This window comes from Schistocerca gregaria, chromosome 8, assembly GCF_023897955.1.
Source record: "Schistocerca gregaria isolate iqSchGreg1 chromosome 8, iqSchGreg1.2, whole genome shotgun sequence".
Classification (NCBI taxonomy): Eukaryota; Metazoa; Arthropoda; class Insecta; order Orthoptera; family Acrididae; genus Schistocerca; species Schistocerca gregaria.
Window position 1 is genome coordinate 500,036,908 of NC_064927.1, and position 14,748 is coordinate 500,051,655.

Here is a 14,748-nt window from a genome sequence, read left to right on the forward strand (position 1 = left end):
GAAGAAGGGCGGGATCTAGAAAAAAGAACTTACAGAATATTATGTCTCAGGAAATTAACGTATTTTTTGGATCAGACAAAATAAATCAGTGATAACCAAGTGATAACCAAGCGGATATTCACATTACTCAATAGCTACAAATCCAAGCCAGCATGGTTCATAGAGACTGAAAAGGACATTGAAAATGCTGGAGTTACAATAGACACAATAGAAAACAGAACACATTTCAGAAAGGCAGTTCAAAAGGCACAATTTCAGGAGAGAAAGAAAATAACTAGACAAAAGTGGACTCAAGAAGAAAGGGAACAACACTCTAAAAGGATGAAGGAAATTTGGAAACTGAGGAAATCTAATACAATGAAGATTAGCCAAAGTTGATTCATCGTACCCTCCAAATGGGTTATTCGAAAGAAGAAGAAATCAGTGTTGCTTCTGCTACAGTATAGACACTTAACGAAGATGTTGAATGGAACCTCAACAAATATTGCAATGGATAATTATTTCAGAAGTTTTCTGTCATTTGAAGAACGATGTACAGCAATGGGAATTTTGAGACAAAATAACATGGAAAGTCCACAAGAAATGAAAGCTTCCAAATCTACAGAAGTTTTATTCTCCACATGTTGTTTTGAGGACAACTGGACAACTGTTGGTTATGTGCCCAAAAAGAACAGAAATGTCACATTATTCAGTTCTCTGCCTCACAGCACATGAAGGATGTAAAAAGGAGCCACAGAGAATATTAATTCGGGAAATGATTCTCTTTGACAGAAGGAACATACATACTTTTTCCAGATGGCACAGATCCCACTAGTAGGTGTCCAACTGCACCAACAAAAGTGAGGTAAATACTGGTAATGATTGTAAGTTTTGTTATAAAAATGCTGTAATTTGTAGTTTCGTGAACACTGTCGCAAAATAAATATAAAATTGATAACTATGAACTACTCATGGTTGTCTGATGCTTGTGTAACAGAAACATGTAAAAAAATAACGATTTAAACACTATCAGAGGACTCAAAGTCTAACATTGCAAACTGACTGAAGCATTACATATGAGAAGTCCTCACCTACAAAACTAATGTACAATTCTTGGAAACAGAAGTGGACAAAATTAAGTATTATGCAACATTTAGATCACGTGCATCAAGGAAAGTGTTGGATCTGAAGAAATACATAGAGACAATTCAGAAAAATATGCAACAAATAGAGAAGAGAAATAATGCGCTACAAATACCCAAATTTTAATCAGTGAAAAGTCTGTAACAGAGCATTTAGAAAATAGCCTTGCTTTGTTAAAAATCATCTAAAAACGGATACAAAAACTGTGTAAGGAACAGTTATGTAACCACACTTTTGATTCTGTGGAATCAAAAGTTCAAATATTCAGAGAAAGCCAGAAAAAGGGGGGGGGGGGGGGGCAAAACGAGCTAGGTACCTTGCTACTGCAGTTGACTACAAATTTGATATTGACAAATTTACTGATGAGATTTTTGAGATTTTATCTGGAAGAATGATATTGCCTGAATAATGAAACTTGGTGAATGAATGAAAATTAAAACACTTCTGTTCCAAGTTTAAAAACTTTAGACTTCCTGACGCCAACAGATACAAAAGAAACTAGTTTCACAGTGACCACATTTAAATTGATCTATTAATAAGACACTTGCATCAAATACAAAAAAAGCTCCTGAAATAAAGTGTGAAAGCAGAGGAAACTAGTGGAAGGAGCCAGTTACAACCATATCTGGCAAGTATTAACAATCCAGAACAATTATCAAATACACAGGTAGAAGTTTCTTTATTTTGTCATCGAACTAGTTGTAAAGATATATTACCTTTGATGAAAACCAAGTTCTGGGCAAAGAAGGGAAAGCAGAAAGGTGGAAGGAGTATATAGAGGGTCTATACAAGGGCGATGTACTTGAGGACAATATTATGGAAATGGAAGAGGATGTAGATGAAGATGAAGTGGGAGACATGATACTGTGTGAAGAGTTTGACAGAGAACTGAAACACCAGAGTTGAAACAAGGCCCCCGGAGTAGACAACATTCCATTAGAACTACTGATAGCCTTGGGAGAGCCAGTCCTCACAAAACTCTACCATCTGGTAAGCAAGATGTACAAGACAGGCGAAATACCCTCAGACTTCAAGAAGAATACAATATCCAATCCCAAAGGAAGCAGGTGTTGACAGATGTGAAAATTACCGAACTATCAGTTTAATAAATCACAGCTGCAAAGTACTAACACGAATTCTTTACAGATGAATGGAAAAACTGGTAGAAGCAGACCTCGGGGAAGATCAGTTCGGATTCCGTAGAAATACTGGAACACGTGAGATAACACTGACCTTCCGATTTATCTTAGAAGATAGATTAAGGAAAGGCAAACCGACGTTTCTAGCATTTGTAGACTTAGAGAAAGCTTTTGACAATGTTAACTGGAATACTCTCTTTCAAATTCTGAAGGTGGCAGGGGTAAAATACAGGGAGCGAAAGGCTATTTATAATTTGTACAGAAACCAGATGGCAGTTATAACAGTTGAGGGGCATGAAAGGGAAGCAGCGGTTGGGAAGGGAGTGAGACAGGGTTGTAGCCTATGCCTATGTTATTCAATCTGTTTATTGAGCAAGCAATAAAGGAAACAGAAGGAAAATTCGGAGTAGGAATTAAAATCCAAGGAGAAGAAATAAAAACTATGAGGTTCGCCAATGACATTGTAATTCTGTCAGAGACAGCAAAGGACTTGGAAGAGCAGTTGAATGGAATGGACTGTGTCTTGAAAGGAGGATATAAGATGAACATCAACAAAAGCAAAACTAGGATACTGAAATGTAGTTGAATTAAGTCAGGTGATGCTGAGGGAATTAGATTAGGAAATAAGACACTTAAAGTAGTAAAGGAGTTTTGCTATTTGGGGAGCAAAATAACTGATGATGGTCGAAGTAGAGAGGATATAAAATGTAGACTGGCAATGGCAAGGAAAGAGTTTCTGAAGAAGAAAAATTTGTTAACATCGAGTGTAGATTTAAGTGTCAGGTAGTCTTTTCTGAAAGTATTTGTATGGAGTGTAGCCATGTATGGAAGTGAAAGGTGGACGATAAATATTTTGGACAAGAAGAGAATAGAAGCTTTCGAAATGTGGTGCTACAGAAGAATGGTGAAGATTAGATGGGTAGATCACATAACTAATGAGGAGGTATTGAACAGGACTGGGAGAAGATGAGTTTGTGGCACAACTTGACTAGAAGAAGGGATTGGCTCGTAGGACATGTTCTGAGGCATCAAGGGATCACCAATTTAGTATTGGAGGGCAGCGCAAAGGGTAGAAATCATAGAGGGAGACCAAGAGATGAATACACTAAGCAAATTCAGAAGGATGTAGGTTGCAGTAGGTCCTGGGAGATGAAGCAGCTTGCACAGGATAGAGTAGCATGGAGAGCTGCATCAAACCAGTCTCAGGACTGAAGACCACAACAACAACAACAACAACAACAACAACAACATTACCTGCTAATGTACCATATTTACCCAATTATCAGACGAGGTTTTTCTCCCAAAATTTATCATTCGAAAAATACGAGGAAGTCTTATTTTCACAGATTAATCTATTGCTGCTGAGGTCAACATTTTTACACTGCTCAATATATTAATAGCATTCGTCTTACATTTACAGATGAAGCTTTGACTATTGAGGTTTTGTACAAATTTATTTTAAACAATTCCAAACTGATATCAGACAATAATTGCGTTCAAATAGGCTCAAGATTTAATGCTGACATGCTTGATAATGTACTTACCTTGCTTGAACAATCATGAGACATTTACCCCATAGCACTAGTGCAAGGGATATGTGAGAAACTACGAACTAGCCACTGCTACAATCTAAGACTCTACTTAAAAATTGACAATTTTGTGAAACACAGCAGGAAATAATATAAACTTATAAACTTTTGTTGTATTTGAACTGGTTTGCAAGAACATGTGTGGATCCCATTTACATACATTTATGCTGCTTTTAAAGTAAAGATAACATTCAAAGGCATAAAATCTTGCCCTTCAAAAACCTTTACTGAATTCTGAACACAAATCAATATCTTATTTGGTTATGAAAAACTAATGATTTACAAAATGGGTTGCAAATGAAAAGTTTGGTCACTGTACATGTATTAGAATACCAGAGAAAATTGTTACCAGCTTTTAATTGGTTTTAGAAGAAGATAGTGACATTCAGACTAAATGAGACAGAAAATTAATCCAGAATCAAATGTCTAACAAACAAAATAAGTCATATGAAATTGGCAGGAATTGTCACAAGATTAAATTACAGCGGAAAGACCCATTGTGGAGGTAGCATGAACGGAAGTCACTAGACTGCAGGATGAGCGAAAGTTCTGGAAAAGGAATGAATATGATCTTTTATTTATGTATTAGTTGCTGTTCTTACACACGACCTGCACCCTAGAAGATATTGTCATTCATGTTTCACTGTTGCTCAAGCACAGCACTGCAGGTAGTAGGAGGGAGAACAGTGACATAGCTAGATTGAGAACTTTGATGAGTGTGGTGAGGGACGTGTAAAGCACAGTTTACTCGAATCCATTTGCACTCGGAATTGAACTCACTTTAAAACTGGACCAAAAATAGTATACATTTCTGAAAAAGATGCAGAAAGTCTAGATGGAGGCTAGTGGCATACTTAGGTGTTTTGAGTAGCAATACTGTGAATGCTCACCATGAGGTACGGCGAGAACTACAGGGGGTGTGTCAGCTGACGGTTCTACGTAGCCAGTGAGAGAGCAATATGCTTGGAAGCAAGAGGCATTGTAACATTCTCACATCAGCATAGAAGCGAAATCTGTTGTTTGTTCAGGGAGGGGGTAGGGGGAGGGGGTGTGGGAGAGGACTGTGTTCTCGGGTCCCACAGTAATCACAACCTCAGAAATCACAATGTATTTACATATTTTGAAGAAACAGCCAAATATTTCTGACAACAGAGATAAAAGTTTCACAGCTGTCCTGTTAAGATGATGATGGCAATGATTAAAAACACGATACCACAGATGACAGGCTGAGTAAACAAAAAGTTAGTAAGGACAAAAATTAATGCAAAGAATTTCTTTTTGTTTATTTCTTCTTGTATTATCAAAATACGGACATCAATAACTGGCATAAATGTAGGATAGGTGCAATGTTAACTTTTTAGACATATCTCTGAGATACAACAAAATATTGTAACTTTGGTTAGTCAGAATATCTTAAAAATATTTTTTCTGGTGGAGCCTGTTTAAAAAAAAATGGGGTAGTATTGTACCGAGGGTCATCTTATGCTCGGGTAAATACTGTGCATTATGCACTTTAACACTGGAGGTCCATTTGGAGGAATGACAAGCAGTTTTTATGGTATGCAAATTCTGTTACGAAGTATGAAACTATATACATGTCTAAGAGAACATTGGCTTCGCACTGAAATTATTAATTTCCTCAAACTTATGGGCTACAAACTGACTATCACCTTTTATAGAGCTTCCAGGTATGGAGGCTCTTGCCTACTACTTCATTTCCCAATAAATTATTAAATGTGACAGAATTTTAGCCAAGAACTTCTTACATCTGAAAGTTGTCTTAAAGAACTTAAAAGAATATGATGTTAATCTCAGTGTGTATTGCATCCCTGGTACCATTAAAGCTCTGCATTCATAGGTAACTTTGAAACATTGGTACATAAAACAGAAAATTGCAGAAGAAAGCATTTATATGTGCTGACTTCAACACAGATGTACAAACTGATGACAAATTTGCTTCACTTTTAAGAAACAATATAGCCACAAATCATGTAAGTTTAAATTTTTTCCAATGTACAAGAATAACAGCAACTGCTTCAACATATACTCTAAATATTGTATGCTTTTTTTTTTTTTTTTGGGGGGGGGGGGGGGGGTATTCTAGATGTAGAAGTGCCATGCAGCAATATTTGGATCACTATAAAAATTAAATTCAGCCTGCACAACCAAAATATGTACGAATTTCAGTCAAGCAAATGTGGAGGTATTTATTGAAAAAAACTAAGCCTCATCATGTGGTTAATCAGCAAACACACTTGATCAAATTACAACTACAATAATTTTTCAACTGAATTAATGAATGCTTTCCTTTTGTAACAGTATGGACTATGTCTAATAAAAGTAGATCACAGTAGCAAAAGGAATTAGAGTGTCTCGCATTCAGAAGAGGAAACTGTGTATGGCTGCACAAATTAATCCAAGCCAAGCTTCTCTTAAAGACAAAATATGTGAACCAGCAAAGGATGCTGACTGACAAGAGATTTATTAAGAAAAATTAAAGGCTGTTTGATCTGTTATGAGAAGCAATGTTGTCAATGAAACAGGAAGAAAATAGCACTATAAACTAAAGATAATGATAGAGCTGTACGCGGGAGCGTTGTTATGATGCAGGAACCACACGCCAGAATCCCACAAAGCTGGACTTTTCATGGCAAATTTCTGTGAAGCCGTTTCATAACCTCCAAATAGAATTGTTGGTTTACTGTCTGGTTTTCAGGGACAAATTCAGAGTGTACGATCCCTTTGATGCCAAAAAGGAAAACGATCAACATCGTTTTCACAATCGATTTCACTTGTTGAGCTTTTTTTGGTCGAGGTGAGCCACGTGACTTCCATGGTGATGACTGTTGTTTAATTTCTGGATCGTACCCATAGCATGATTTTGTTGAAAAAATGTGGATCATCTTTGAACGCATCCTTCATTTCTAAACAGGCTTGAACGCGACGATTCCTTTGATCTCCGGTAAGAAGCTTCGGCACGAATTTTGCTGCCACTCTTCGCATCAAAACTTCACTGCCGCACGTTGTTTGTAAGAACTAGCCATTTCCTCGTGTCACGTCTGCACTGTACGCATACTCAAAGAACTGCCAAAGAAACCACACTTCTCACTGTTGGGTGACGCTGCTAGGCAGAACGACTTTGCAGAGCTCCTACTACAGCCCTCTGGCGACGCAACCTGCTACTACAAGTACATGACATGCAGCATTACGATTCCAGTTACTTTTGGGTCGTGTGTCCCCCCCCCTCCCCCATATGTGAATCCCTCAATGACTGCTTCATAAATTATAACAAAATTGCTGATTGCTCACCACCAAACAAATTCTAGTATGACAAGAAGTAAATTTCTCATATTTCAAGTTTTCCCATGCTTCTAGCTTTGATATGAAAATCAGTGATGTAGGAAAAATGTGACAAGCACCACAAACAACATGGCAACCATAACGCGATGTTATTGGTGATTTCTTCAAATAGGAAAAACTAAAGATCACTATCACAGTTAGGTTGATATATCACATTCATTGGCTTCTGTAACTCTCAACCAAACTGTCGCCTTCTAACCTAGCCTACACTTGAAGCAAAGCTACAGACCTGTCTGTCGCTGCAATCAGGTTTTCTTAGTGTCACACTTGTTGGCTTTGCCAACTCACACCCAAACTGTCACCTTCCAACCTAACCTATACCTCAGGGTAAGCTACAGATCAATGTATCACTACAACCAGTCCCCCCAGCAAGGTGTGTTTGAAGGGTGTAATACTTTTGTTCCATATGAAATTTTCATTTAATTGTGTTTGGTAGAAGTTCCAATGCAATACAATGTTTGGGTAACAACAGGTATTTAAAACAGAACTTAATGTGATGCACATCAACAAATATCGATTATCATTACTAAGGTAAGAATGAAGTAAAGCTCGACAGCTTCCGTTTACACGACTGTGAACAAATGAGAAGTTTCTCACAACCACACTTTGAGGACACCATTTGTTGTTAAACTTCAACATGGTCTGAGCCCACCTGACAAGATGTGTACATATATGTGTGGACACATAATATGTGCAGTTATAAACATACCCTAAGGTAGCGCATTTCAAATGGTGTGCAAACAGTTTGAGCAGCTCCATAACATTACTTTTAACATACCAAGTATGAATGAGAAAACTGGAAATTGCAAGGATTTTGCAGCAGTATCTGATGTACACAGTCGAGCCACTGCAAGAAAACAGGACACCGCTCATTCTGGTCGTCGACTCCAACAGTGTGGCCACATCTGTCTGCAAACTTGTGCCCAAAATCTAGCCACTCCCGTTCACACAGAACTTGAAAACCCTAAGCAGAAAGACACATCCGATTAGAACATTATTCTACATTTTGCGAACATAAGCTATGTACACTATAGCTAACATAAATAATACAACAATGTAACTAAATCTGGTCTTGCCACAGACTCAGCACTCACAATATATATACCCGTAGAAAAACATACTGGATGTGAAATTAGGAAACCTATCACAACACCGGATTTAATCTCAAATGCAAATCACACAAGAGAACAACCGATCGGCTACTCACGTCCAGGGTGCGGTAATGGGGGTCGAGCAGCAGCTCCGCAAGTGCGACTATCTGCGGCGTGCGGTCCCACCCGTCAGAGCAGTGCACCAGCACGGGCCGCCCGTCGACGTGCACGGCCGACGCCACAGTCACCGCCGCCCGCAGGAGGCCCGACATGTGCTGCAGCCAGCGTGTGCCTTCTAGGAGGCTGTACCAACTGTTAAGGTAGCAAACTGCTGTTAGATGGCGCAATTCAAAATTAAATGTACACCTGATTGTGAAGGACATTAGGCAGATTGTTTTCTTGTTGATATTGAAACCCAAACCTCTTTTTCTGGCAACATAAAGGAATTTCGTGTACTGCTTTTGGCCTCCTGATGGACCAAAACTGTCCAAACAACTGTAATAGAAGAAAAAGTGCCTCTCTGACATAAAAAACAGTCAGAATTATCATATCATCACTGTCCAACTAGAGACTGTCAAAACCATTTAAAGGAATTAACTCATTTTTAACTGTAGTCACTATATTCCGAAATTCTGAGCAATTGTCATTTTATATTATATTAAACCAAGCTGCTGATGAGCTAGTTTTGGGTGGAGTTGTATTGTCAATATTGATGTAGCTACTTTTATGATTATGATACTAGCGGAAAGAAAAAAAAAATTTCAACCAAGCACAAAGATCACTTTGACAACTGCAAAAGTTTTGTTTCTCCAACACTGGTACATAATTTGCAATAATGTTTGTCAAACAGCAACTTAATCTGTCTAGTAGTTCTTGTTATATAGCTTTTCTACATGCAGCTATGTTGTGCTTTGTTTATGAAGCATGTTCAGAAAGAAATGTTGTGACCATGACGGGCTCTCTCTCTCTCTCTCTCTCTCTCTCTCTCTCTCTCTCTCTCTCTTTTTTTTTTTTTTTTTTTTTTTTTTTTGTGCAACCAACGAGTGATAGAGGGAAAGGGTGAGGAGGGGAGGGGAGGGTCCGCCGATCAGAGCAATTCTCACAGGAAGAAAGGACTACGCAGACTTACATTGTATTGTCCAAGTGCAAGCCACGTGGTGTGATCCACTTCTCAGTTGCGGAATGAGTAACACCTACCGAAAGTTTTTCTTGAATGAAAACCGTTTATGGCAAACGTGCTGGGAGCAGAGCGAGTGTGTTTTAGTGGTGTAAGGAGTTTAGTGAAGGCAGAACAAATGTTCATGATGAACAGAGGAGTGGAAGACCTCCCATTCTGGCTGACTAGTTGGTGGTGGTGGAATCAAGGAAACAGCTGACATAGTAGCACAAGAAAAATCGGGTCAGTAGTACCAGAGAGTTTTTTGAGCAACTCAATATAGAAAATGAGAATTTTCTGAGCTCTACTGTCTCTAGAGATGAAACGTTTGTGGCTCACAGCATGCCTGGAAAAAAGCTGTCACAGTGACTTTACACCAATCCCCTTGTGCCAAAAAATTCAAAACACAGTTTTTGGGGGAAAAAATCTGGGCCTCAGTGCTTTGGGACTGAAAATGCATAATTTTGGTTTAATTTCTGCCTCATGAGGAACCATCAATGCGCAAAAATGTTAAGAGATCTTAACAATATTATCAGAAGGAGAATTGCTACTTACCATATTGTAGAAATACTGAGTTGCAGATAGGCACAACAGAAAGACTCACACAAAGCTTAGCTTTCAGCTACTGGCATTCGTCAACAATAGACACAAGCACGTGCACATGCACACACATGCAATTCACACACACACGACTGCAATCTCAGGCAACTGAAACCACACTCACAGTGAGAGAGAGAGAGAGAGAGAGAGAGAGAGAGAGAGAGAGAGAGAGAGAGAGAGAGAGAGTGTGTGTGTGTGTGTGTGTGTGTGTGTGTGTGTGTGTGTGTACGCTCTTGCGCGTTCGCATGAGCATCTATAGTTGATGAAGGCCAATGGCCGAAAGCTTTAATTGTGAGAGTCTTTTTGTTGTGCCTATCTGTGAATCAGCATCTCCACTATACGGTGATATGGTGAGTAGCAACTTTCATTCTCATAATATTGTTACATTCCATCCTGGATTTTCCATTGTTTGATTTTTGTGAGACTCTAAAAAACTCTAAAGGAGCATTAAACCAAAAGGAGGGGAATGCTGATGCAACGAGTGTGCTTGTTGCACTACAATGCCTGTCCCCACACAGCTTTATTTAGTAAGGTACTTTTGGGCTCATTTGGTTTGGATGTTTCGATTACTACAGTACCAAGAAATGACAATGTACATTCCAAATTCTATTCATTGGTTGATTTGGGGGAGGGGACCAAATAGCAAGGTCATCGGTCCCATCCGATTAGGGAAGGATGTGGAAGGAATACAGCTGTGCCCTTTCAAAGGGACCATCCTCACAGTTGCCTGAAGTGAATTAGGGAAGTCACAGAAAACCTAAATCACAATTGTCCGGCACGGGTTTGAAACACTGTCCTCTCAATTGCGCCATATTCTATGAGGCTGCAGGTACTGTGATGATTAATATTACAGAAGTTGGTTGCTTGAGGAGGAATGCAAATTTATAAAAAGTGTAACCACATAACTTGGGCAGACAGATGAAGATATAAGAAAAGTAACTGCAAAGAAACTGTGGATAACAGATGAGACACTTCCAGTGATTGATGAAAGTTGGAACTACTAAAATGTCCAGGGGGGGGGGGGGGGAGAGAGAGAGAGAGAGAGAGAGAGAGAGAGAGAGAGAGAGAGAGAGAGAGAGAGAGAGAGAGAGGAGGGGGGGGGGGGGAATGAATACAAGAACATAAGACACTTAAATATTTAAACCAAAAGAAAGTGCAATGAAGTTGAAGTGAAATGGCTGCAGGAATGTGAAGAAATTGTTGTTGAAGAAGACCTTCAGTATACAGAAAAGTCAAACACAGTTTGGAGAAATTAAAAGGAAAGGTTTCAGTATTACGAGTACTAAGGAAACTCCACAGCTAAACACAGAGGAGAGGGTGGATCGACAGAAAGAGTGTATCTATGTCCTCTACGAAGTTGAGGAACTGTCTGTATGAAAATTAGTAAGAACAGAAATCAACTTTTTTTGGAACTTCTTTTAACAGAAAACTACCCACACAATGTGGACTGTGAAGGTTTACATACCGTTAAAAACAGAAAGGTGGAAATCTCTGACATCAATAAACATATGACACACAAAGCCAGCCATGTTTTACAAGAGAAAATACTACATCCTTTCTCCCTTCTGTAAAATTAACTTAAAATTGTGCAAATGCCAGATTACAATAGTAAATTCAATATTATTGTTCCATTTTATTAAATGTAATGATTCCTTTGTAACAAAATAATTAACACACTGTATGTCACAATTTTATTGATTATCTGTATCAGAAATATTTGTGTAAGTTGCAAGTTACTTTACCTGAGGTTGCATCATTCAGATGTCACTTGATAATGACCTGAGGAGATAATAATAATAATATTTTTTTTAATGTATCGGTAACCCCCCACCCCCACCCCTTGCAGGTTGGGACGGCTAAGGAACAGCGGTTGCCTAGACCTCGTCTCAGCCTACTGGACACGGCATCACTGCTGCCGTACGCACTCGCACTGGCACTCGGTGGTGCTACTGCCGATGGTGTGGGACCTCGTCTTACAGCAGCAGCACCTCTGGCCGTAGCGGGCATGGCAGCGACAGCTGTTGGTGCTTACTTTGAATACCATTTGACAGCAGGTGAAAGTCATGAATCAAACCTGAGGCAATTAGGCATCAGAATATGATTTTCAACTCTTGTCAAGCAAAATCAGTTGAAACATTTTGGTCACATTGCCAGAGGGCAAGAAGCAATGGAAAGAACAGTCAGAGTGGAAAGTCAATGGCCGAAGACCTAGAGGATGTGCACCATTGTGGTGGATAGCACAGATTAAGAACCTGATCGAGATGGGATTGCAGAAAGCAAGTCACTCTGCCCGAGACAGAGCTTCGCGGAGGCAGGTCATCGAGCGGCTTCCCGTGCGATGCCACTACAACCTTGTGCGAGGTTAGACCAAAGAGCTTTAGAAGTATTTTGAAACATGTGAGCTTATAAGAAATGAGCAGGTCCTCTGCAAAACCAGGGATGAAACAGATGCACGAAAAACACTGAGTAGAAGATGGGATACAATGACGGTACACGTGTCGAGGCATTGGGAAATAACTTCCACAGCGAAAGCTGGAGTCACAGAGGACAAAAATTATGGGTGAAGACAGAGATTGGGCAATACACAACAAATAACTGAGGGCAACATAAGTAAATACTACTGGAGATTGCCACAGGAGGGGAACTTGAGATAGACCACATCAATCCGATCAGTAGACTGACAATTAGTCGACATACAGAAACTTCAGTAGACTGACACAGTTGGTCATTCACACGCAGCCATCTCATGTAAAGCTATGAAAGGAAACGAAGACACATATATAATTGAGAAATACTGTGCAGGCATCAAATTTCAAGTCAAGAAGTCAATAATCACACACAGTAACAGCTGACACAAAAGTCATTGTATAATAATTCAAAGATGTTTTTAACTAATTTAAGAAAAACGTATGTGTAGTTCAGATAAGGGGTATAAAGAAGTTCAGGGTATGAAGAAAGTAAAGGCACCTGAGATGTTGGATCAGTATAAACAGTTATGGCTCAATTCAAAGTAATGTGAAAGAAACTCACAAAATTATTTATGCAGTGTCCGTATAAGATGACATTTCTACAAAACTCTAACAACTACAAACCTATAGGCTGCTTCAATGTAGATCATAATCAATAAAAGTGCGACTGACTGCACATTAAAAATAAAGCATTAGATTTTAACTGCGCAACTTTTAGAAGTCACAAATGAAACTACAGAAGGGGGGGTATAGAGTATGAACTACTGCTCTGTCTCAAGGTTCAAAAATTTTGAGAAAGCTCTTGATTAAATTTCTACAGAATTTGTTATTGACAGCCCTTCATAAACGAGGCACCAATTCAACTCCTGGAGAATGTGTACAACCAATGTGACAGCTTCCATCAACTACCATTAGGGCAGTGGGTACTACTGAACTGGAACAAGGTAAGGATATTATACAGGGTGTTACAAAAAGGTACGGCCAAACTTTCAGGAAACATTCCTCACACACAAAGACAGAAAATATGTTATGTGGACATGTGTCCGGAGACACTTACTTTCCATATTAGAGCTCATTTTATTACTTCTCTTCAAATCACATTAATCATGGAATGGAAACACAGCAACAGAATGTACCAGTGTGACTTCAAACACTTTGTTACAGGAAATGTTTAAAATGTCCTCCGTTAGCGAGGATACACGCATCCACCCTCCGTTGCATGGAATCCCTGATGCGCTGATGCAGCCCTGGAGAATGGCGTACTGTATCACAGCTGTCCACAATACAAGCACGAAGAGTCTCTACATTTGGTACCGGGATTGCGTAGACAAGAGCTTTCAAATGCCCCCATAAATGAAAGTGTTGAGGTCAGAAGAGCGTGAAGGCAATGGAATTGGTCTGCCTCTACCAATCCATCGGTAACCGAATCTGTTGTTGAGAAGCGTACAAACACTTCAACTGAAATGTGCAGGAGCTCCATCGTGCATGAACCACATGTTGTGTTGTACTTGTAAAGGCACATGTTCTAGCAGAACAGGTAGAGAATCCCGTATGAAATCATGATAACATGCTTCATTGAGCGTAGATGGAAGAAAACGGGGCCCAATCGAGACATCACTAACAATGCCTGCCCAAACGTTCACAGAAAATATGTGTTGTTGACGTGATTGCACAATTGCGAATAGCGTGCGGATTCTCGTCAGCCCACACATGTCGATTGTAAATTTTCACAATTTGATCACGTCGGAATGAAGCCTCATCTGCAAAGAGAACATTTGCACTCAAATGAGGATTGACACATTGGTGGATGAACCATTCGCAAAAGTGTACCCGTGGAGGCCAATCAGCTGCCGATAGTGCCTGCACATGGTACGGAAACAACTGGTTCTCCTGTAGCACTCTCCATACAGTGACGTGGTCAATGTTACCTTGTACAGCAGCAACTTCTCTGACACTGACATTAGCGTTATCGTCAACTGCACGAAGAATTGTCTCGTCCATTGCAGGTGTCCTCGTCGTTCTAGGTCTTCCCCAGTTGTGAGGCATAGGCTGGAATGTTCCGTGTTCCCTAAGACGCTGATCAATTGCTTCGAACGTCTTCCTGTCGGGACACCTTCGTTCTGGATTCTGTTTCGATACAAATGTACCGCACCACGGCTATTGCCCCTTGTTAATCCATACATCCAATGGGCATCTGCCAACTCTGCATTTGTAAACATTGCA

General features: G+C 39.6%; 1 protein-coding gene across 4 annotated transcripts in view; it reads right to left on the reverse strand.

Moving 5' to 3' along the window:
* LOC126285357 (myotubularin-related protein 3) overlaps positions 1–14,748 on the reverse strand; it is a 158,734-nt gene that overhangs the window by 108,612 nt on the left and 35,374 nt on the right. For all 4 annotated transcript variants that reach the window (XM_049984679.1, XM_049984677.1, XM_049984676.1 and 1 more), the window contains exons 6-7: positions 8,418–8,613; positions 7,989–8,174 (exon numbers count right to left, since the gene is read on the reverse strand). In XM_049984679.1, coding sequence (XP_049840636.1) covers positions 7,989–8,174; positions 8,418–8,613 — 382 coding nt within the window. The remainder of the gene's footprint in view (positions 1–7,988; positions 8,175–8,417; positions 8,614–14,748) is intronic.